Here is a 21712-nt window from a genome sequence, read left to right on the forward strand (position 1 = left end):
TCTGCCCTGCACGTTAGATGGTGTCAGAAGGTCAGCCCTGTGGGGAACTCAAGCTACCCCTTTTCTAAATGCCTTGGGCCCCCAGGAGCTTGCTGCATTGTGCCTTACATATTAGAGAGCCATGGTGTGTTTGTTCAGCATCGTTAGGTGCCCAACATGCCACTCCTTACAGGCCAGCAGATGCATAATTTTGGTTCACGTTAAATTCCTCAATGATAATCATCAGCCATGGGATAAAAACTACAGAAAATGTTGCAAATATGCTGATGGGGATTGTAGCATCAAGGTGTAGTCATTAAAGATTGATAAGCTGTGTTACTGGCCTTTCCTGATCTAGCCCAGGTCTGAGTCTGATCTGTTACCCTCACCAAGCCCGTTGACATCAGTGCAGTTGCAGGCATATACACAAGAGCACAATTTAGCCTTATATGTGTAGAACAAACAGAACTTTGGCAAGGTTAAAGTTCTATGAGCTGCAAATGATTCCACTAGCTTAGTGTTACATCATTTCAATTCTTGCAGAAGGCTTTGATTTATGGGTGGAATTAGTAAGAGAGAGCACAGCATGAATGTCTGCTTTTAAAGGGGAACATGTTTGGACTAAGATCTTGACAAACATCAAATCCTTTGTGAATGTCTGTGGTTTACATGTCAGTTCCAGGTAACAATCTTTCTTTCTTTTTTGTAAATGCTAGCTCATACCCAGCGTCTTGTCCACATCCAGTCAATGCTGAAGAGAGCTCCTAGTTACCGCACCCTGGAATTGGAGCTGATTGAATGGCAGGAGCGTGAGCTGTTTGAGTATTTTGTGGTAGTGTCTCTGAAAAAGAAGCCTTCTAAAAATACTTATCTCCCAGAAGTGACATATCAATTTCCCAAGGTAAAGCAACAACCTACTTTGTCTGGGTTATCTATTTTCAATGCATTTAAGATGTTTTGGCTAACATCAATAAAAGGAGCAAGTAATAGGAATTGGCTTTTAAGCTGGTTCAATAGACCTGATTTCTGAATTTATCCAGAGCTTTCTGTTCTAAAATACTTCTCATATTGAGAGAGGGGAGAAAGAGGCTGGGCTCTTTCAGAAATGTTTTTCTTATTCTACAGCATATCCTTTCCCAGCACTGAAGAGTTTAGCCTAATTGTGAGCACTTAGTTGCTGAGTTTTAATTTGGTTTCCAAATATTTCATAGACATTTTAACCAGGTCTGGCTGCACAGCATTAGGTCTGGTCCAAAGTCCGTTGAAGTCAGTGGAAAGACTCTTAATGACCTCAGTGGGTTTTGGATCACACCCTAAGAGCAGATGCTGAGTTTGAGGTAGGTTTGCATTTTGAAGAGCTGAGGTGCACTGGTTTCACAAGAACATCAGGTGACTCTGGGACAAAATTGTTTCAGATGAATTTTTAAAAATGTTAGTCGTTATAATTAATTTTATTGTGGTAGCTCCTAGACGGATGATGGCCCTGTTCTGTTAGACACTGTACAAAAACAGAACAGGATGGTCCTTACCCCAGGGCTAATTAGGAAACCTATTGCTGAGACTGTTCATTACAAATGTCTGACTTGCTCAAGCTGGAATCAAGCGAATCTGATTTCATCCGCCACAGCTTGAAAGGCCCACCAAGCAAGTGCGTGAAGCAGAGGAGCGTCTCAAAGCCATTCCACAGTTCTGCTTTCCTGATGCCAAGGACTGGATCCCAGTATCAGAATACAACAGGTAAACCCTCCTGTATGTGTCTCTTGCTCAGTGTTGTTGGCGTGTACCTTTCAGAGTGACAGAAATGCCCTTGCCCATGTAAGGAAGTAGCAGTTTTGAGTCTTGGACATTTCACGCTCAGGAAGTGATATATATATATATATATATATAATTTTTTTTTTTTTTAAGTTCCATAGTATTTTTTCTCCTTGTTTTGTCTGATTCACAAACCTGTGTTGTGGGGGGAAGCAGTTGGAGGGTTTATCATAATGCCAAGTCCAAATGCAGAAACAGATCTGTGAAAAAGCTGAAAGACAGCGGCTGATTCTCCTCTGCCTGGCACCGTGTGTAATCATTTAGCCCTCAAAAAAGTGAGTGCCAGATGGATGTAAAACTCTGTGGGCCAGATCCTTAGCTGGCTGGAGTTGACATAGCTCCATGTGTTTCAGTGGAGCTTCACCAATACACATCCGCTGGGGCTCTGGCCCTACCATGCTGATTGCACAGAGGTAAATGGCTACATGAGAGGCAAGCCAGTGGAGAACCAAGCCCACCTTCTCCTTTTCTCACAACAGAAACCTCCAAAATGTGTCCATCTTATTTTCCTGCTTCACAGGTTTGCAGATGGATGGACAGAGATGACTCATCCAAAATATGATATGGATTTTTAATATATGTGAAATGAAATGTATGTCAGTAAAATAGGAGATTCTATACAGATAGTCTTATGTGTGCTTTTTGTTTGTGATGTCACGCCACATTAGCCTTGTGGCGGCACAACCTAAGTGAATTACCACAGCCAACAAGCAAGTGTGTAACATTTCACTGGCTTGCATGGCCCATGCCACATAAGGGTACAGTAACAGTAATGTGTTGGCTGTAGCGTGGCTATGTTACTCAGTGCTCGGCAGTATGCAGATTATGAGATATTAAAACCACTGAAGGAGCATTAGACCTCTGTATATTTTACTTGCTCCGGACAAGTGGGTAAGTAGAATTGTGCTATTCCCAGTTCAGACAGGGATATATGTATCCAGGATAAGAAAATTGCTAGAGTTCTTGTTGTGCTTTATGAAGTCAGAGCAAAGCACTTTGAATGAGGGGGGAAAAAAGCTTAAATGGTCAGGTATGGGCTAAAACCCTGGCCCCATTCTCATTTACACTGCCAGTGCAGTCTAAAGGGGCCTTTGTGTAAATCAGAATTAGATGCTATATGCTTTTGTAGTGGAATGGCCAGGTCCTCAAGTGCTGTGTGGACATTTTTGTGCTTCACTGCTGCTAGAATCCAGCCATAGTTCTGACATGTTTCAACCATGGAGGGTTGCCCCAGTGCAACAGAGATCTTCTGGTCATCTAGAGCTGGTGTAGAGGCTCAGTACCACTCCTCATCTTGGCTGCCAGCATCATGGATGCCAAAGGAAAGAGGATGTGGTCGGGATATCTCTAGAGTGCATGGATTCCCACATCTGGTTTCAGATCCTTGGGACCATTTGAAACCAGCATAAGTCAGAGCAACCATACTTGGTGCACACGGTAATCCCAGGATCAAGGAGTGTGAAGGTGAGCTTAACATTCCCCCTAGTCTCTTTGGCTGTAGGTGAGAAGCTAGCCCTGGTTCTGCAAACCTCTCCTATATAGGGTTCAAAAGGGAACAATGTGGTAGAAATCCTACCACCTGCATAGCACAAAAAACCCCTCCAGAATGACTAGTTTGAAAAAGAAGCAGCTTGTCTGTTGATGCTGTGTCCATTTTGAAATACTTATCTGTCATGGAAGCACCTCTAGGCACTTCATAATAATCTAGCCGCTAATTGAAAAGAAGGCAAAACAAAAGCTGTATTCAAAGGGTAGATTAACACCTCTTCCTAGGAACTCACTACAATCCTGCCACCGTAACAATAAAATCTGGGACAATCTTTATTACAGTGAGACCTTCTCTTTCATGCTGACTGGGGAAGATGGCAGCAGAAGGTTTGGTTATTGCAGAAGATTACTGGTAAGTACATCAACTTGAGTTCTTTCCAAGCACAAAATTCAATTGTCAGTCAACATTGCAGTACATAGTTGTGAGCATGTCTTTTGCGGGCCAAAAGGAAAGCCGAGAGTTGGAAAGATAACAAGGTCGATCGAATACAACAAGAATTGTCGGAAACCTTTGTCTGCATTAAAGACAACCCAAATATTTCAAGAGAGTCACAAAACATTTCCCCCCTTCTTGGCAACCCGGTTTCTGTTTCAACCAAAAGCAGAAATACCACACCACCGCAAAGTAGGCTATTCTTGTGGTATTTCGAACATGCCTAATTCTTTCACAGCCCTTTTCATTTCCTAGGTGCAACGCAAACATTAATTAATCCTCAGCACCCCTGTGAGGGTTGTCACCCATTTCAGAATCAGGAAAACTGCAGTAGAGGAGTTAAGTGACTTGCCCGTGGCCACACAACAAGCTAATGCAGTGCCATGACTAGAACTTGGGAAGCCCATGTTGTCAGCCTCCATTTCAGTCCTTTCACCTGAGTTCATCATATAGTAATAGATTTAGAACTGCAGAGGGGGAGTGGGGTTGTGGTATTTTATCTTGGGCCGATTCTATGCTGACATGAATCCAGCATACTTTAGAGCAGCCTAGCTCTCTTTTGAGAACTTCAGTGGAATTTTACTGGCGCATAGGCTGTTTGCTGGATCCCTGGACAAGGGTGAATTTCACTATCAGTGTTGCTGGGCTTATAAAAGGGTGCCTCCTACACAGGAATACTATAGAGGAAAGGGGCTTTCTGCACTGAGCCCCATCTCCCCTCCTAATGCACCCAAGCAGGGTAGGCATAATTTGGCTCTTAGTTAATAGAGACATTGGCTGATAGACATACTGCAATACATGTGTCTCTGATCCTGTTCTTGCTGAGGTCTGTGTCAAAGCTCCTGTTGGGAACAGAGTTGGGCCCTGTATTTGAAAAAGTTTCAGTAACATAAATACAAAAGCAATGCACTTGTCAGTTCTGTGGGTAATATTTTCCAAGGATGGCACCTATATATCTCGCCCATGGGGGAAGCACAATGAAATATAAATGAGAAGTGAAAAAGTTTATGTCTAATAAAGGGCATGAGCTACAGTGAAACTAGGACAGGTTAGTATGGGAGAGGATGGCTGGGGGAGTGAATCTGAGATTGAATAAATGGGACACCCAGAAGATATCTTTATGGGAACAAATAAATGAAATAAAGATGGAGGCCAGCAGGACAATTCAATTACTTTTCATATGTGCTACCACTTAAAAGTAAATATGTATAATTTCATAACTTTAGCAAAGCCTTCTCAGGAAAAGTTGGCTAAAATTAAATTGTGGAAACTATTCAGTCCACAAAATAAAGGTTGTTTAAAAGTATGACATTTCTGCAAGTATCAACAAATATATAATCTTGCACAAATCTCACTTTTGATTGTGGAAATCCAAGGCATTAGCTCCTGGATTAGTTTGGGATTTTATTGCCCAAAATGTGATATATTGAGGAAAACATAATTATCTTGCCAATAGACATTTAACCCAGTCATTTTACACACTTGTGCATTATGAGGAGAAATTTATAGACTTTACAAATCGATACGGCAAAAAATAAATATGAGATCTTGAACAATATGCCCTTTCACCTACTTGAGGAGAGAAATCAGCATATTGGGGAAATTGGCAGAATAATGAGATAAGCAGTCTGGAAGATATGTATGCTGACACTATGTTTAAAGTATTTGATCATCTGAAGGACAAATAAAAGCTGCACAAAAAGTACTTTAGTAAATATTTGCAGATGAGCCACTGTATAAAATCAGTCCTGAAAGATTCAGGCTTGGGTTTTTTCCCCAAGAGTAAGCATTTTGTAAACTCATTACTACAAACATAATTGATGCAGGAAATAAATATATAAGATTTAAACATACTTGAATGATCCAGAGAATTACCAGTGTAGATAATTGAAAAGCGTATGGGAAAGCACATTGTGGAAAGAATATTATGGTTATAACACTAAATGTCAGAGTGAGATATAAAGCTTAAAAAGATTCAAAGAGGTGTGCTTCAGACTGGTGACTAGGCTGCAGCACTCACCATAGAGTGTATAGGATGGAATAAAGTGATGTATTGCTGGAGATGTGCAAATATGACAGGTTGTTAAAGACACATGCTGGGGGATTGCTCATATGTTTAAAATATTGACATATTAAGGGATCATTCAGAATGAATAATTAAACAGATGATGCCAGTGGACTCTGGAGTGCTGATGTTAAATGACATGTCCAGATTGAAAAGACTGAAAACAAAAGATAAATGCCAGAGCCAGTAATATGGATTGGGTTTTTCAAAGTGCTCAGCACTGGCCTAAACCTGCTCCCTCTGATGTGAATGGTGGGAGCAGAGTTAGGCCAAAGCTAAGCACTTTTGAATATCTCACTCATACAAGCTAGAACAACATAAACAATATACACGGAATGACAAAGACTTTCAGTGGCCAAAATAATAATGTTAGACATTGGAAGGCCATTGAGCCACCAAGAGCAGAAGAGCATTAGCAGCTATTGCCATATCTGAATGAGCAGATCACACAGAACAGAGGATTGACTCATAGTCTCTAGGACTGGAAGGGACCTCAAGAGGTCATCGAGTCCAGTCCCCTGCCCTCATGGCAGGACCAAATACTGTCTAGACCATCCCTAATAGACATTTATCTAACCTACTCTTAAATATCTCCAGAGATGGAGATTCCACAACCTCCCTAGGCAATCTATTCCAATGTATAACTACCCTGACAGTTAGGAACTTTTTCCTAATGTCCAACCTAAATCTCCCTTGCTGCAGTTTAAGCCCATTGCTTTTTGTCCTGTCATTAGAGGCTAAGGTGAACAAGTTTTCTCCCTCCTCCTGATGACTCCCTTTTAGATACCTGAAAACTGCTATCATGTCCCCTCTCAGTCTTCTCTTTTCCAAACTAAACAAACCCAATTCCTTCAGCCTTCCTTCATAGGTCATGTTCTCAAGACCTTTAATCATTCTTGTTGCTCTTCTCTGGACCCACTCCCATTTCTCCACATCTTTCTTGAAATGCGGTGCCCAGAACTGGACACAATACTCCAGTTGAGGCCTAACCAGCACAGAGTAAAGCGGAAGAATGACTTCTCGTGTCTTGTTTACATGAGTTAGAATGTCAGGAGGCCATGTGGAAACCAGTCTTGGATCCGGTAAACAATAAGAAAGATTACTTTTGCTGATCAGACATTCTGAAATAATATAAGGAGAAGTGACTCGTGATGTACTGATGTATTCTAACCCAGCGCATGAGGAACAGCCTGCACAGGCGCCTGTGGTTTCTGTAGATCAGCAGCAGGCCAGCACCTGGCCCATAGGTTTTACAGGAAAGTTATGAAAAATTGATGGGCGTGTAGAAGATACACCTCTGTCCCAATATAATGCGACCCGATATAACACGAATTCGGATATAACACAGTAAAGCAGTGCATCGGGGGGGAAGGAGAGAAGCTGCGCACTCTGGTGGATCAAAGCAAGTTCGCTATAACGCGGTTTCACCTATAACGCGGTAAGATTTTTTGGCTCCCAAGGATAGCGTTATATCAGGATGGAGATATATAAGTAAAATGCTGTAGGCTAAAGCTTATTAATTCTTCAGGGAAGTAGCTGATCATTTTGGGGCAAATGCTGCACCATCTGCTGTGGGTGCAGAAAGCCTCTGTGGTTAAACTAGTGCCATCAGCTGTATATAGAGAGAGGGGATTTTAGTGGCTACATAGAAGGTCTGCAGAGCCTCCCAGGAGCAGCCCAGTGGATGCCTTGTGAGAAGGGGAAACAGATGTTGTTGAGGTGGTGCTAAAGGCTGTGGTCATTAAGGGAGAGTAGTCTTCACCCCACAGTTCCACTGCTGCTCTGTGGAGGATTTCTTTTCCTCCCCATTGCAAATCTCAGCACATTTGGGGGGGGTAGCGTTGCCTCAGGTCCACACACAGCCCAGAATGGTGCCTTTAAAGTCTGTGCTGCTCAGTTACATGCACAAGCAAATGTGGGATTTGTACATGTGACAAGGACCAAGCAAACTCTGCAGGTGCCATATATGTGCCAAGTTTTGGCTCTCTAGTCTAATTCCATTTCAGCGTTTGTTTACAAAACTTTCCAAGCAACTTTTGAAAGCAGGAGTTGAAGGGCTTGCTGCACAGAGGTTGCAGGTGTAGGGTCAGGCCCTAAATCCACTTCAGAACTGCAGAGTGTGTCAAATAATATAAGCACTATTTTTCTAAAACCCACAATATCTGGCTTATAATGTGTATGAGAGCACTGGGCTGTAATGTGCCTCATTCAACTATAAGAAACACTGGAAGTGTGCTTTAGGACATAAGGTAACCTCCCCAGAAGGGCTAAGGAGAAACTTCCCTCATGGGCAAGTTATTCCATAATTGTCAGTTATGGGTTTCTTGGACCTTTGGCTGAAGCATCTGGTAATAGTCGCTGTCAAAGACAGGCTGCCAAACTACCTGGACCACGGATCTGATCCAGCATGGTAGTTCCTATGATCCTATTTTTTGTGTCTTAGTTTCTGGGAGGTCTTTATTTGTGAGATAATTGTGTCTTTTATTACCAGGCATTTTTTCAGACTGTTTGTTTTATTTTGGGACATGGTCATATGAACTGCTCTATTTATTTTATTTTATTTTGCCTTAGATTTTTTCCAGGATTTTCTGATAAAAGCCTCCTGCAAAAGCACCTCAGGGGATACAGTAATGATTATATTTTGTTTGTACAACAAAGTCCTACAGTGTATCCATTTTACATATATTTATATTACATTGTTTCATTTAAAAACAGGATTAGAGTGGAATGTAACCTGTTGTATCATAACAAACAGCGTTCTAAATACAGTAAGACATTTTCCAATTAAAACCTGATACGTCTAAGACAACCATGGTAACAGTCTTCCTAGTGATCTGATATGAGAATTTCCATTTGAGGTAAAAGAAAGTGTCTTATTTATATCAGTCACATTACCCCTTACCAGTTTTAGTATGGTTAGTACATTATCCCCTGTAATAACCCAAGAGAGTGTCAGTTTCAATTTTGCGCTAATGATTAACTTTATGTCTCTCATAATTGGCTTTTGTCAAAACTATATTAAATAGCCGCCTGTTCACTGTACACAGTATTTTGTTTTTGTTTTTGCTTGGTTGGCTTTTTCGTTATCTTGCTGTAGTACCTAGAAAATGTACTGAATAAAAATGTGTGAATTTAGACCCTGTTTCTTGATGACCTATGTAGCTATTTATGCCTGGACAAAGTGCGTGTAACATGGATATGAAATGCTATCGCAGGTGTGAGTGAGTGGAGAGTTCCAAACTGGTAGATTTTGAAGCCACTTTCCACTGGTGCCAGGCAGTGGAGAATCAGTCCCTTAAAGTCTACGAGTGTGTCTACACTGCAGCTGGGAGCAAGCCTCCCAGTTCAAATACACAGACACTTGCTAGTTCAGCTCAAGCTAACACACTAAAAATGGCAGTGTGGCTGTTGTGGCACCAACAGAGGTTTGGGTTAGCCACCTAAACTCAGACCCACCCACCCAACCTCCCGAGTCTGAGCTTGCTTGGCTAGCTCAAGCCTCTGCCAGTAGCACAACATCCACACTGCTATTTTGAGTCCACTATCTTGAGCTGAGCTATTGCAAGTCAGCGAACCCAAGCTAGGAAGCTGCTTCCAGCTGCAGTGTAGATACACTCAAAGGGTCTCACTTTCTCCTGGCTTTCATCTCGGTTCTGCTGGCAGAATCCCCTAGTGGTGGAAAATTTGCCAAATCTTTGTTTTGAAGACCAGAAAGTGGGTAGAGCTAGCAGGACCATGTGCTGTGGGAGGTGGATTGAGTCAATGCATCTCCTAGGAAGCCTGTGCTTCACTCTTAGGGAATGCTGGCTGGACCTTTCAAGCTGCCCTTTCCCAGTGGCACTCCAAGGAAAGTCACAGCAGTAAACTATCCAAGAGAACACAGCATCTTAACTACAGTTCCATGTCATCTCCACAGACATCTCTGGCTGTGCTGCTGCAGAAGCTACTCCTTATGCTGAGGGGTTGTAGTTCTTCACAGGGCTGGGTTGTATTGAATTATATGATATCCCAGGACCATATTCATCCCAAAAACATAGTTTCAGCCAATCACTATATTTTTATGATTATTATTGATTGTCCTATTGTAACGCCTAGGAACCCCAGCTCTGGGCCAGGACCCCATTGTGCTAGACATACCTGCGTGTGGGTTCCTGTCCCATCTGACCTCCAGAAAAGTTGATTTCTTAAAATAAACCATAAGTCCTGATCTCCCTGAAGGGCAGCTTCATCCTTTTGAAAAGGAGAAAACAGTCCAATGGGTCAAAGTTTCTGTTTCTCCTTCACCTCTGAGGGAAAGCCACACTTCCAGGACTCCCCAGTTGAGGGCATGGGCTGAGACAACCACGCTGTAGAAATCAGGAAATGGAGCAAGGGGCCCCAACACAAAGTATTTACAATAAAATAAGAAAAATGGCCTATAGGTGAGCCTGGTTCATCTCGCCACCTGATGGGGCCACACAGGGGAGTTTACTGTGGTCCTGGAGTGACTCTTGTGGGCTGCAGGCTGAAGATGGATCCACAGAGAGTTCATTAGCAGGAACTTTCCTCCCCCAGCCTTCTTGACAGCTCTGCTGCCTGTGTGCTGGCTTTAAAAATCCATGTTGATCTTCTGTAGCAGGGATTCTTATTCAATGATTAGAGAAGAACGCAAGCAAAATCATTTGGACCCAGATCCCCAAGTCACACTCCATTCCACACTCCTTTCCCCCATTTTGGGAGGGTGTTTGTAGAAGGGGCGGGGTCTGTCATAAAATGTGGCTCTGAATCCAGATTCTAATTCTAAACTCTGAAGTTTGGTGCATTCTGCTCCTTGGCTTTGGTTGAGACCCCTCTCTAGTTCTGAACACATTGGCCTGCTGGAGGGGCCATAGCCTGTGCAGCTGGGGGGGCTATGAGAACACTGGGCTAGGCTCAAGAGAAACAACAAAAATCGGATCTGACGCACAAGCTGATGGCTGAGCTCTTTGCTGTGAGCCTGCTTCACATTCTGTTTTTCTAATGCTCTCAGCCTTTAAACCAAACCAGCAGCAGATCTGAGCAGACCTCCAAAGAAAGGGTCTCTGCTGTTAAAAAAGAAACTGTCAAACCTCATCTAATGTATGCAGCAGAATGATGGCAGGTGGATTCTCCATCCCTTTTGGCACCATCCTCCCTTCCACGCACCCTTCGTTTGGTTCATTCACACATGCAACTTGTATGCTGCTGTACATCAGAACCCAGCAGAGGAAACACATGGGGAGATTTCTCTGGAATATGTTTTTGAAAGTTTATATTGTCGATAGGACAGGGCCACCCTTCATTCCAGAGCCTCTCCCTCCCTCATCCTGACATCCTGTTTGAATTTTGGCTTGGGGATGCATCTCTTGATTGCTCCAGTTTCAAAACAGCCCCAAAGCCAGGTGGGATTAAAACAAAGTACAATTTCCGATCTGCTGCAAGAGTGAATGCGTACTGTGAACGCATATGACCTGACCTGCCGTTTACACTGCAGTGTTGTACCAAAGTCTGATCTGATGTCTCTTTTGCAGAATATCCCAGTGATACATTCCTGTAGTCAAAGATCTGTCATCATTTTAGTTAGAACTAATTGTGGCTAAAGCTCCAATGGCTTTGATTGGGCTCATTGGGAATCTGAAACGTCAGATACCAATCCAAAGCGAATCCATGTATTTGGCAGGTCCCAGGAAGCCATGCAACCCTCCTTCCCCACACAGCATCCCCTCTGCTTCATCTCCATGGTGTTCCCTTCTCACACAATCCATAGCAATCTTTCATTTCTCCCTCACAATCTCTTCTTACTAGCAATACCCACTGGCCTATTGGGGATCTTGAGGTGATGGCTAAAAGGTCGCTTTTTCTTCCTCTCTCCCATTTCAGGAGGTGTCTTTTTCCAGGAAGCCCTTTGCTCCATTCCTGCTTCTTTGAGCTTGGGTGTGGGGCCATGATGCACCCTTCCCTTTCCTACCCTACCAATTTGCTGGGCCTGTGCCACACCCCTATGGAGGAGCGGAGGAATGCAGAAACTCCCCATTAGTTCTGTTGCTTCAGGCCTTCTGAAGTGAAAGTGCTATGGAGCAACTGGCATTCCCCAGTATATTATGGGAGTCTGAAATTCTCAAAAAGGAGTCAGAGGACAAAGGGAGCTTCCTGCCCACTTTGGTGTCTTTACTAATCCAGACAACTAAATTATTAATTTGGACAGCTGGTCTCACTTTCTCCCAGTTTTTTATCTTACTTTTAAAGTAGGCGCATATGTGTGTGTGAAGGGCCAGGCAGTGAGATGGTAGATTAGACAAGAGACTATGAATAGCTCAGCTAGATTTCAAGCACCTGAGAAAGAAGGTCTTTTTTAAAACAAAAAGAACAAGGAGTACTTGTGGCACCTTAGAGACTAAAAAATTTATTTGGGCATAAGCTTTCGTGGGCTAAAACCCACTTCATCAGTGTATGCAGTGGAAAATACAGTAGGAAGATATATATACACAGAGAACATGAAAAAATGGGTGTTGCCATACCAACTCTAATGAGACTAATCAATTAAGGTGGGCTATTATCAGCAGGAGAAAAAAACTTTTGTAGTGATAATCAGGATGGCCCATTTCAAACAGTTGACAAGAAGGTGTGAGCAACAGTATGGGAAAAGGCTCCTTTTTAGCATAAAGAGTCACAGTTTCCCTTAGACTTAATCTCAAAATACACCTCTACTCCGATATAACGTGACCCAATATAGCACGAATTCGGCTAGAATGCGGTAAAGCAGTGTTCCAGGGGGGCGGGGCTGCGCGCTCTGGCAGAGCAAAGCAAGTTTGACATAATGCGGTTTCACCTATAACGCGGTAAGATTTTTTTGGCTCCCAAGGACAGCGTTATATTGGGGTAGAGGTGTAGAGACGAAAGCAGGGTTTGCATCAGCAAAGTCCAGGGTAAACACCGTGCAGCAAGGCTGCTTCAGTCTTTGTGCTGGCCATGAAACTAGCAGAATCCCCCTGGTGCTGATCCTCACCCTTCTGTTTCACAGCTCAATTCCTGATGATTTATTTTCATCCTCCTGGGAATCAGTGCCCTATTGTCTATGAGACTAATTAGAATTCCTGCAAGCAAGGCTGGAGGAAGACTAAGAATGTACTTGGCCCTACAAAAAAAAACTCCAAATGCTTCATTCCCCCTTTCCTCAAGGAAGTGGACAGTATATGCCCTGCATGCAAGCTGATTCCCAGCTGCCCCTTACCCAACAACCCATACTCAGAAAGAGGCTTGGATGTAGCAGTGGGGTATTAAGCAGCAGGCCGTGTTGTCAACAGTTTATACCTATCCACCGGTCTCCTGACGGTGATGTGGGGCCAGGAGAAGAATATAAGAATGGCCATACTTTTGGCCTTCACAACATGCCCTGGCAACGAGTTCCACAGATTGACTATGAAAGTGTCCCTTGCAAGCTCCTTAGGTCAGGTCATTTGATATTAGCCTTTATCTTGTTCTGACAGGATAAAGCAAAAATAGTCCTGGTAAATACACTGATGAAGGGGGTCTTTCCAGCTGGAGAAGAACTGGCGTAATATGTTGCCTCTATGTTGCTTCTATGAGGAGCTATGCGGTGGCACTCATACTATTCTCAGCTCCCCACAGTCCGTACGTAACACTTCCCGACCTCAGAGTGGGCATGGGCAGGCTGTCCAGATAGGTTGATTCAGCACATCCAGTGGCCAAGTTCCATGTGCAGGTTAAAGCTGCCATCCCCTCATGGGACCACTGAGGCTGGATAGTGGCACAAACACCATCTGTCTTTCCCAGGGTTGGACCTATCCCCAGGAGGCAGAAGCCACCATTGATGCAAAGTGAAAACCAAGCCCAGATGTGAATGGCCACGGAGGGTTAGGTGTAATACACATGCTCACAATATTTTCCTGGGGAATTAACAAAGTACAGTATGAGAAGCAAGTGCTGTTTCTCTTATGTGAAGCTGCAGCCAGAGGGACAGTTTCAGCCAGGGAGACCTGTTGATACAGGATCATGCAGGTTAATGCCTGGTTTTTACAAACTCCTGATTTTAGGAGTAAATCATTTCACTTCAGGATTCCAGCCCCTGAGAATCTCCCCAGGCTGAGACGTTTGCTCTTTTGCTCTTCGTGGTGATTTGCATGTACCGAGGAGGTTCTGCTATTGGCAAAGAGAAATCCCTAAAATACAAGGAAATCATGTATAATGAATATGAGCAGGAAAGATGCCTAGCACTCATAAACTCAGTGACATGTAACCTTTAAGATATTTGTAGGAAATAATATTTCATAGGGCAGGGTCTTTGAATAAACTGCCTGGTTATTGTTTCTGGTCTTATAGATGACCCAGGAATGTGATGTTTTTACTGGCACTCAGTAAGACAGCTCTTGGCTGGTAGCTGTCCAAGAGTCCTGGCATTACTTCAGCATTCCTGCAGATTTGACACAATGATTTTAACCAAAATCCCACATGCTTGATATAATCACTCAATGCCTTTAGAAAGGGTTTTATACCTAATATGGACAAAAAAGGATTTTGCTGTTTTCAAAGATGTGACGTGTGGTGAGCAAGTTTGGATTCAGAAATACACTCATCTGTGTTCACTTAAATGCAGCATTTTTTCATGGTCTTTATTATAACAGCACAAGCACCTGCTAACTGTCCCAGCGATTCTCAGATTTAAAAAACACAGCCAGATGTCCTCCAGCTTCTTCCGAATCAGCTCTGCATGGCATGTAAATGATAAGCCCACTTTGTGGAAACAACTTGCATAATCCTCATAGTCTAATGATGAGACACTGACACTAAATGCCACCAACTTATTATGGTAAAAGGAGAGAGATCATTATCCATTTTGATTAAATATAAAAGTAAGCAAAAGGAGACAGAAATTGTGACATAGGGCTCCTCTGTCTCATAGTATTAGGGCTGATTCTTTCACTGTTTTCCATCTTATACAGCTGGGCAAAGTGGGTGTAAAATGATACCAGCTCAGAGTGTCGGTGTGTTACACCTGCTTTTCATTCATTGTGCACAGGCAGAAAGACTCCACAAGGTGTGGGGCAACAGAGAACTAGACCCACTGTCTGAGATCCTACTCAGAATTCTTTAATGGCAAGGCAAAGTAGTTTGGTAGCATGTCTGCAGTGGGTTGGTGCAGGGTGTTTGCAGTTCCTAGACAAGGAGAGACAGGAATTCCTGCAGTAATGTCAGCTCTGGGGCAGTCTCTGTGTTTTATCTCAATAGCACGTCATGCCAACTGATCCATTGAAAGGGGACTTTTGTTAAGTTCAGAGACTTCCTTTTGGTCATGGTTCTGTGCTCAATGGAAAAAGGAGAATGGGCTAGTACACCTTTCAGAGGCATTTCCATCTGTGGACCTGCTGTCCCTCTGCAGGGCAGTAGCAAATACAGGTGACTGTGGATGACATTCTGGTAGTCTAGGACCTGATCCAATGCCCTTTGCAGTGGGAGTCTTCCCACTAACATCAGTGGATTTTGGATCAGGTCTCTGATTTCCCATGGGTGGTGATTCAGGAAAACTCTTAAACACATGCATAAGTGTTTTCCTGAATAGGGATACATAAGCACAGCCATACCAGGTCAAACCAATGGTCTACCTAGCCCAATATCCTGTCTTCTGACACTGACCAGTGCCAGACGCTTCAGAGGGAATGACTAGAACAGGGCAATTTCAAGTGATCCAGACCCTGTAGTCCAGTCCCAACTTCTGTCAGTTAGAGCTTAGGGACACCTGGAGCATGGAGTTGCATCCTGAGCATCTTGGCTAATAGCCATTGATTGGCCTATCCTCTAATAACTTATCAAATTCTTTTTTGAACTCAGTTATATTTTTGGCCTTCACAATATCCCCTGGCAATGAGTTCCACAGGTTGACTGTACATATTTGTTTTAAATCTTCTGCCTATTAATTTAAGTGGATAACCCATGTTTCTTTTGTTATATAAAGGGGTAAATAACTTCTCTATTCACTTACTCTACACTAACCATGATTTTATAGCCCTCTGTGATATTCCCCCTTAGTTATCTCTTTTCTAAGATGAACAGTGCCAACCTTTTTAATATCTCCTTGTATGGAAGCTGTTACGTACCCCTAATCATTTCTCCCCCCCACCCTCTTAGTGCCTTTTCCAGTTCTAATATATCTTTTTTGAGATGGGGTGACTGGAACTGCACTCAGTGTTCAAGATGTGGGCGTAACATGGATTAATATAGTGAGATTATATTTTCTGTCTTCTTATCTATCCCTTTCCTAATGGTTCCTAACATTCTATTAGCTTTTTTGCCTGCTGTTGGACACTATTTTCAGAGAACTATCTACAATAACACGAAGATCTCTTTGTTGAGCTGTAAAAGCCAGTTTAGACTCAATCATTTTGTATGTATAGTTGGGCTTATTTTTTCCGATGTGCATTACTTTAAACTAATTGACACTGAATTTCATCTGCCGTGTTGTAGCCCAGTCACCCAGTCTAGTAAGATCCTGTTCCTGAATCTGGACCATAAGTACTCAGTAGATCTGCCCAACATCCATTGTCCATGAAGAATGGTCCTCAACATTTTTCTGGGTGAAATTAAGGCTTCTGTGATTAGTACTATTTTATTGTTCAGTGACAACAAATTTAACTGGGGTGGGGGAGATACAAAGAAAAAAAGGGAAACTCCAGATTTCTTCTAATTTCTGCTGCCTTGTGTTTGTCCCTGAAATCAGCAAAATATCTCTGTGTTGGTTTAATTGCTCAACCTCAAACTAGATGATAGCAGAACTGGAATTCGGCATGTTAAAAATGTAATGGAAAGCCACTGCACATGCCCTGTACATTGCAGCTGTTTGTTATTTAAATATTGACAGCGTGCTTGGCACAGTCTGAGGGACAAAGGAAGACTTCGTCTCTGGGCTGGTCCAGACTGGGGGGGGGAAATCGATCTTAGATACGCAACTTCAGCTACGTGAATAACGTAGCTGAAGTCGAATATCTAAGATCGGATTACTCACCCTTCCAGACGGCGCGGGATCGATGTTCGCAGCTCTCCGTGTCGATTCCGGAACTCCGTTGGGGTTGATGGAGTTCCGGAATCGATATAAGCGCGCTCGGGGATCGATATATCGCGTCTAGATTAGACGCGATATATCAATCCCCAAGCAATCGATTTTAACCCACCGATACGGCGGGTAGTCTGGACGTGGCCTCAGTCCCAGGGAACTCACTCCCACTCAGATGGGATTTTCCAAAGTCCTCAGCACTAGCCAAACTCAGATTGGAGCCAGTGGTTTCAATGGGAGCAGAATTAGGCTAACTCCGAGCCCCGGCCATTGGCTTCAGTGGGAACAGAGTTAGCTCAATGCTGAGTACTTGAGAATAGCTCACCCCTAAGAGTTAGATTTTGCCCAACGAAAGATGCTTCTTTTTCTTCGCCTGTGCCATCAGACTGTTCCAGAGACAGTGCACCACTCTTAATATGACTCTTACCAATGCTCCCGCTGGGGTGGTTCTACATTGCCCCCAGTGCAGAGCTGTGGCTAAATGCCACAATTCAGCACCATATGTGGAGGATACGTTGTGTGCAGCTCAATGGAGCCAATGGCAATTTACACTATTGGAGGATGAGGCCTATTACGAATATATATCTAGTTGTCTTCAAGAGGGGAATGTGCATCAAATTCTCTAGGTAGCTTTTGTTGATTTGTTTTTGTGTGTCAAGCATAATTTTCACTTTTAACTGTTTAGATTATTCAGATTTTGCACGTTTTTTACATGTGCAAATAAGTAGCCCCCAACTAATGTGGAGGATTTAAATGACAACCCTATTGGATTTAGGTTGTGCACATCTTTGTTTAGCTCTCTGATCATACTAGTCTTGAGTTAAGAAGTCTTTGACCATCGTGGTGTGATTGGGGAACAAAAATGACCATTAAACCTTCCCCTAGCCTTCCCATTCTCATCCTTTCCTGCAAGTACCCAGCCCCTGTGCAGCCCCACTCTTCCTACTGGCTCTGGAATAAAGGGGAGCAATTGCTGAGACACGAGTTACAGCCATCTGTAACTGTACTGTATGGCTGCAAGTTGGAATGATATCGGGGAACAGCTCCGATGCATTGTGATTTCCAAAGTGGATAAGCATTCTTGATGCCTTTTAGTTTCCTGCCTTATGGAAGGAATATAATGCTTTTTCAAGAGTAACTATTTTGGTGAAGAAATGGATAGCAAAAGATTTAGCACAATAGCCAAGCTATTGTGCTATATAAGTGTATTTTCTTGTGGCTCAAAATTAAGAAGTAATTTCAGTCTCTCTTTCATTGTTATCAGCCAAGTGGAAAAGGTCCACGCCTACCTGAAGTATATTGTGTCATCAGCCGGCTGGGTTGCTTTGACTTATTTTCCAAGGTAAGTTTCCTTTTCCCTTCCCCCCAATATTTCACTTAATTTGACTACTCACTGAGAAATGTCTATATTAATGAACTTAACACAGAGAATTTTTTAATTTGATGGGCAGCAACAGTATTTTACATTTAGACATTTCATTGTTATTGGGTACATCAAAGAATGTCGTATTGCTTCTGTGTCTGAAGCAAATCTTGATTTGAAAAACATCTGGGTGTTCGTATGCATTGGTTGCCTAAGGCTTTTTTCCATTGTTTTCTAAAACTATTCTCTGCTGACCTGTAATTCTTGGCATGCATGTTTGAAATGATGGGCCAATACCACTTTTACGCCAGTACTCCCCCACTGGAGTAATGAGGTCAAAAATCAAGATTATTCCATAAGCGGATTCTGTTATAGTGGGATCCTTCTATCACAAGAAGTTGTGTTAACAATAATAATCTAATTAGAAGGAACAAATGTGACACCAAAGTTGCGTCATACTTTGATCTGGTTTACTTAAGGAATAAAGTTCCTAGTACAGAAGTTGCAAGACAATAAATAGCTTATTCAGGCTGATTAAACACTGAAGTAAGGCTGAGGCATTTGATAGTCAAAGCAGCTGACTCAGAGTGTGTTCCAGTACCATAAACATTCTTTTTACATTCAACAAAAGGATATTCAAATAAAACAAAGCAGTCACAAATATTTTTCTTCCTTGATTAGAGTTTGAAATGTCCAGGCTGCTGCCAACATAGTGCTTCTAACATCCAAGGGCACATCCTGTGCAACTAGTGAGCATTTAATTGTGATAGAGCCGTACCAAGCAGGACTTTAGTGTGATTTGTGAGAGGACAATGACATTTCTGACTTTGAGTGAATACCTTTCTTCCCCCTCTTATACGATCCCTGGTAGCATGTGACACAATTTAGACCTTTCAGCTCATATGTGAATACAGGGTTGAGTAAATGATATGTCTGTTTGCAAGGAACTTATCACTTTGGCAGTCAGACCCAAGGGAATTTTACAGAACTTAAGACCAAATATTTATTTCTTTCTTTTATTTACTGAATAAAATTGGCTAGTTTTTGGTTGTGAGGTTAGATTTTGGGTTTGATAAAATCATGACATTTTCTGTAATTCACATGATCAGATCATACAGAATGTTATCTTCCATATAAGCATGTTTTGAGCTTCTCAGGATAAAACTTTGATTAACATGAATCAAGCTTTAAAAAATCAGATAAAAGTAGTTAATACCAGTCCTACTTATGACGTCATATAAAAGGTCAAACCAAAGGGTTGTTCCAATAGCCTCTTGACATAACCAGTGTCTGTCTAAAGATGATTGCAGCTGATGCAGAAACACCATGCTGGAACATAGTGAATAGGGGTAACAAAAAGATTGTGGAAGCTAATGATACAGAGATGTCATGACACTCTTCCTTCTCTTTGATGTTGCTGTCTAACTTTGATGATGGCTTAGTTCTCTGAGGCTTTTTAAGGGGGAAAGATAAAGCAGATATTAAAAAATTGAACATTACAATACCTTGCTGCCAGCACACTAGCCAAATATATCAGTCAAGATGGAGACATGAAGTGTGCGCAAGTCCATGGAGTGGACAGTTTATGCCAGAAAATACCAGAGATGGGCCAGAATTGCAAAAATTCTGTTTGCACATTGGTGCCCAAACCTTGCATTTGCTCACGTAAATGAGCATTTGATACAAATTAGCTAGTCATGACATATGCAGATAATTTCATTTATATGAGCTTGCATATCATTTTAATGTGCTCACTTAGTGGCTGGCTGAAAAGTTTACTCCAAATGTCAGTTTCCTCCTTATCAGCCATATAGTTAAATTGTAGTAAAGGTCTGTTGTTTTTTTCTCACTTGTACTAGTTTTACACTGGTAGAGTTCCATTGGCTTCAATAGGAGTCAAGTATCAGAGGGGTAGCTGTGTTAGTCAGGATCTGTAAAAGCAGCAAAGAGTCCTGTGGCACCTTATAGACTAACAGACGTATTGGAGCATGAGCTCTCGTGGGTGAATACCCACTTTGTCGGATGCATGTCACCCACAAAAGCTCATGCTCCAATACGTCTGTTAGTCCGTAAGGTGCCACAGGACTCTTTGCTGCTTCAATAGGAGTGATTCCCAGGTGATCATGGAAAAGAAGAAGGTAAACACTGGTGACATTAGGGACAATTTGGCCTAATCCAGAAGTTCTTATTCCTGGTGTGGGGAGTTCTACTCCCATTGAATTTGTAGGCCGGGCCCACTGTTAGGAAAGAGCTGCTCACTTCTTCCTGCTAATGTGATCCCTGGGCCATTGTGTCTGGTTCACACAGAAATAACTAGATAGGCCTTGGCTACACTCACACTTTACAGCGCTGCAACTGGGGTGTGAAAAAACACCCCCCTGAGCGCTGCAAGATACAGCGCTGTAAAGCGTCAGTGTAATCAGGGCAGCAGCGCTGGGAGCACGGCTCCCAGCGCTGCACGCTGCACCCGTAAGGGATGTGGTTTACATGCAGCGCTGGGAGAGCTGTCTCCCAGCGCTGCCGCTCCGACTACACTCATACTTCAAAGCGCTGCCGTGGCAGCGCTTTGAAATTCCAAATGTAGCCATACCCTTAGCTGAAGATCACAGACTCAGCTCCCACTAATGTGAGTTCGAATTGAAGGTATTCAGCACCTGGCAAGACCGAGTACTACAGCCCTGAATCAGCTCTTATATGGGTGGGGGAGTCAGTTTGGAGTACCAGTATGTAGAACAGATTTGTTTCTGGTGCAGATTAAGATTCTTAAGAGACAGTGAGAACATCCTTTTTTCCTAGTTTGTAAAAGTGAAACCAACGTGCCCCAATTGGTAAAACTAATGGGAAGGAGGAAAGTTATCCTGATGGTACACTTAGCATAAGTAGACAAAACAGGAAACTGCAACCTTCATATAAAAACGTGATGGGAGAGACTACTGAGATATTAAATCTTGTACATTACGTAGCTGAGAAGCAGAAAAAGCCCTTTGCTTTTGATTATCTGCATTATTTTAATTCCCTTTGGATCCCACTTTGTGTACTGTGGCGATATCTATTTAAAGACAGATTTGAGAACCACAGATTTCCTCACTTCCAAACTCAGCCAGTGCATGCAGTCATGGTCTTGGCAGATGTTTTTGTCCATTTTTAGACTCATGAGATGTCTTTGTCCAAACTTTCTTCATTTTAAAAATATATTATTTGTATTGTGCTGACAGGGTCAGTGCCCCACCAGACTAGGCATTGTCCAAACCCATAACATGACACAGTCGCTCCTCCCACCAGCTTTCAATTGACTGTACCTAATTTAAAAGTATGTGATTCATTTAATTTATATTTAGCATATAATGCCAACAATGTAAAGAATCACTTAGCACCTACAGAAAAGGAGACCAGTGTTGGCAGCAGCACAAAGGCTTGCCTAGGAGATACTACAGCTGGGTCTACACTACA

General features: G+C 42.6%; 1 protein-coding gene across 10 annotated transcripts in view; it reads left to right on the top strand.

The window, feature by feature from the left end:
* The window catches only part of ST5 (suppression of tumorigenicity 5), a 299630-nt gene that overhangs the window by 227989 nt on the left and 49929 nt on the right, over positions 1 to 21712 (top strand). For all 10 annotated transcript variants that reach the window (XM_030560420.1, XM_030560426.1, XM_030560428.1 and 7 more), the window contains 4 exons: positions 696 to 880; positions 1607 to 1716; positions 3622 to 3691; positions 18164 to 18241. In XM_030560420.1, the coding sequence (XP_030416280.1) occupies positions 696 to 880; positions 1607 to 1716; positions 3622 to 3691; positions 18164 to 18241 (443 nt within the window). The remainder of the gene's footprint in view (positions 1 to 695; positions 881 to 1606; positions 1717 to 3621; positions 3692 to 18163; positions 18242 to 21712) is intronic.

The sequence above is a fragment of the Gopherus evgoodei genome, chromosome 4 (assembly GCF_007399415.2).
Source record: "Gopherus evgoodei ecotype Sinaloan lineage chromosome 4, rGopEvg1_v1.p, whole genome shotgun sequence".
In the NCBI taxonomy this organism is placed as follows: domain Eukaryota; kingdom Metazoa; phylum Chordata; order Testudines; family Testudinidae; genus Gopherus; species Gopherus evgoodei.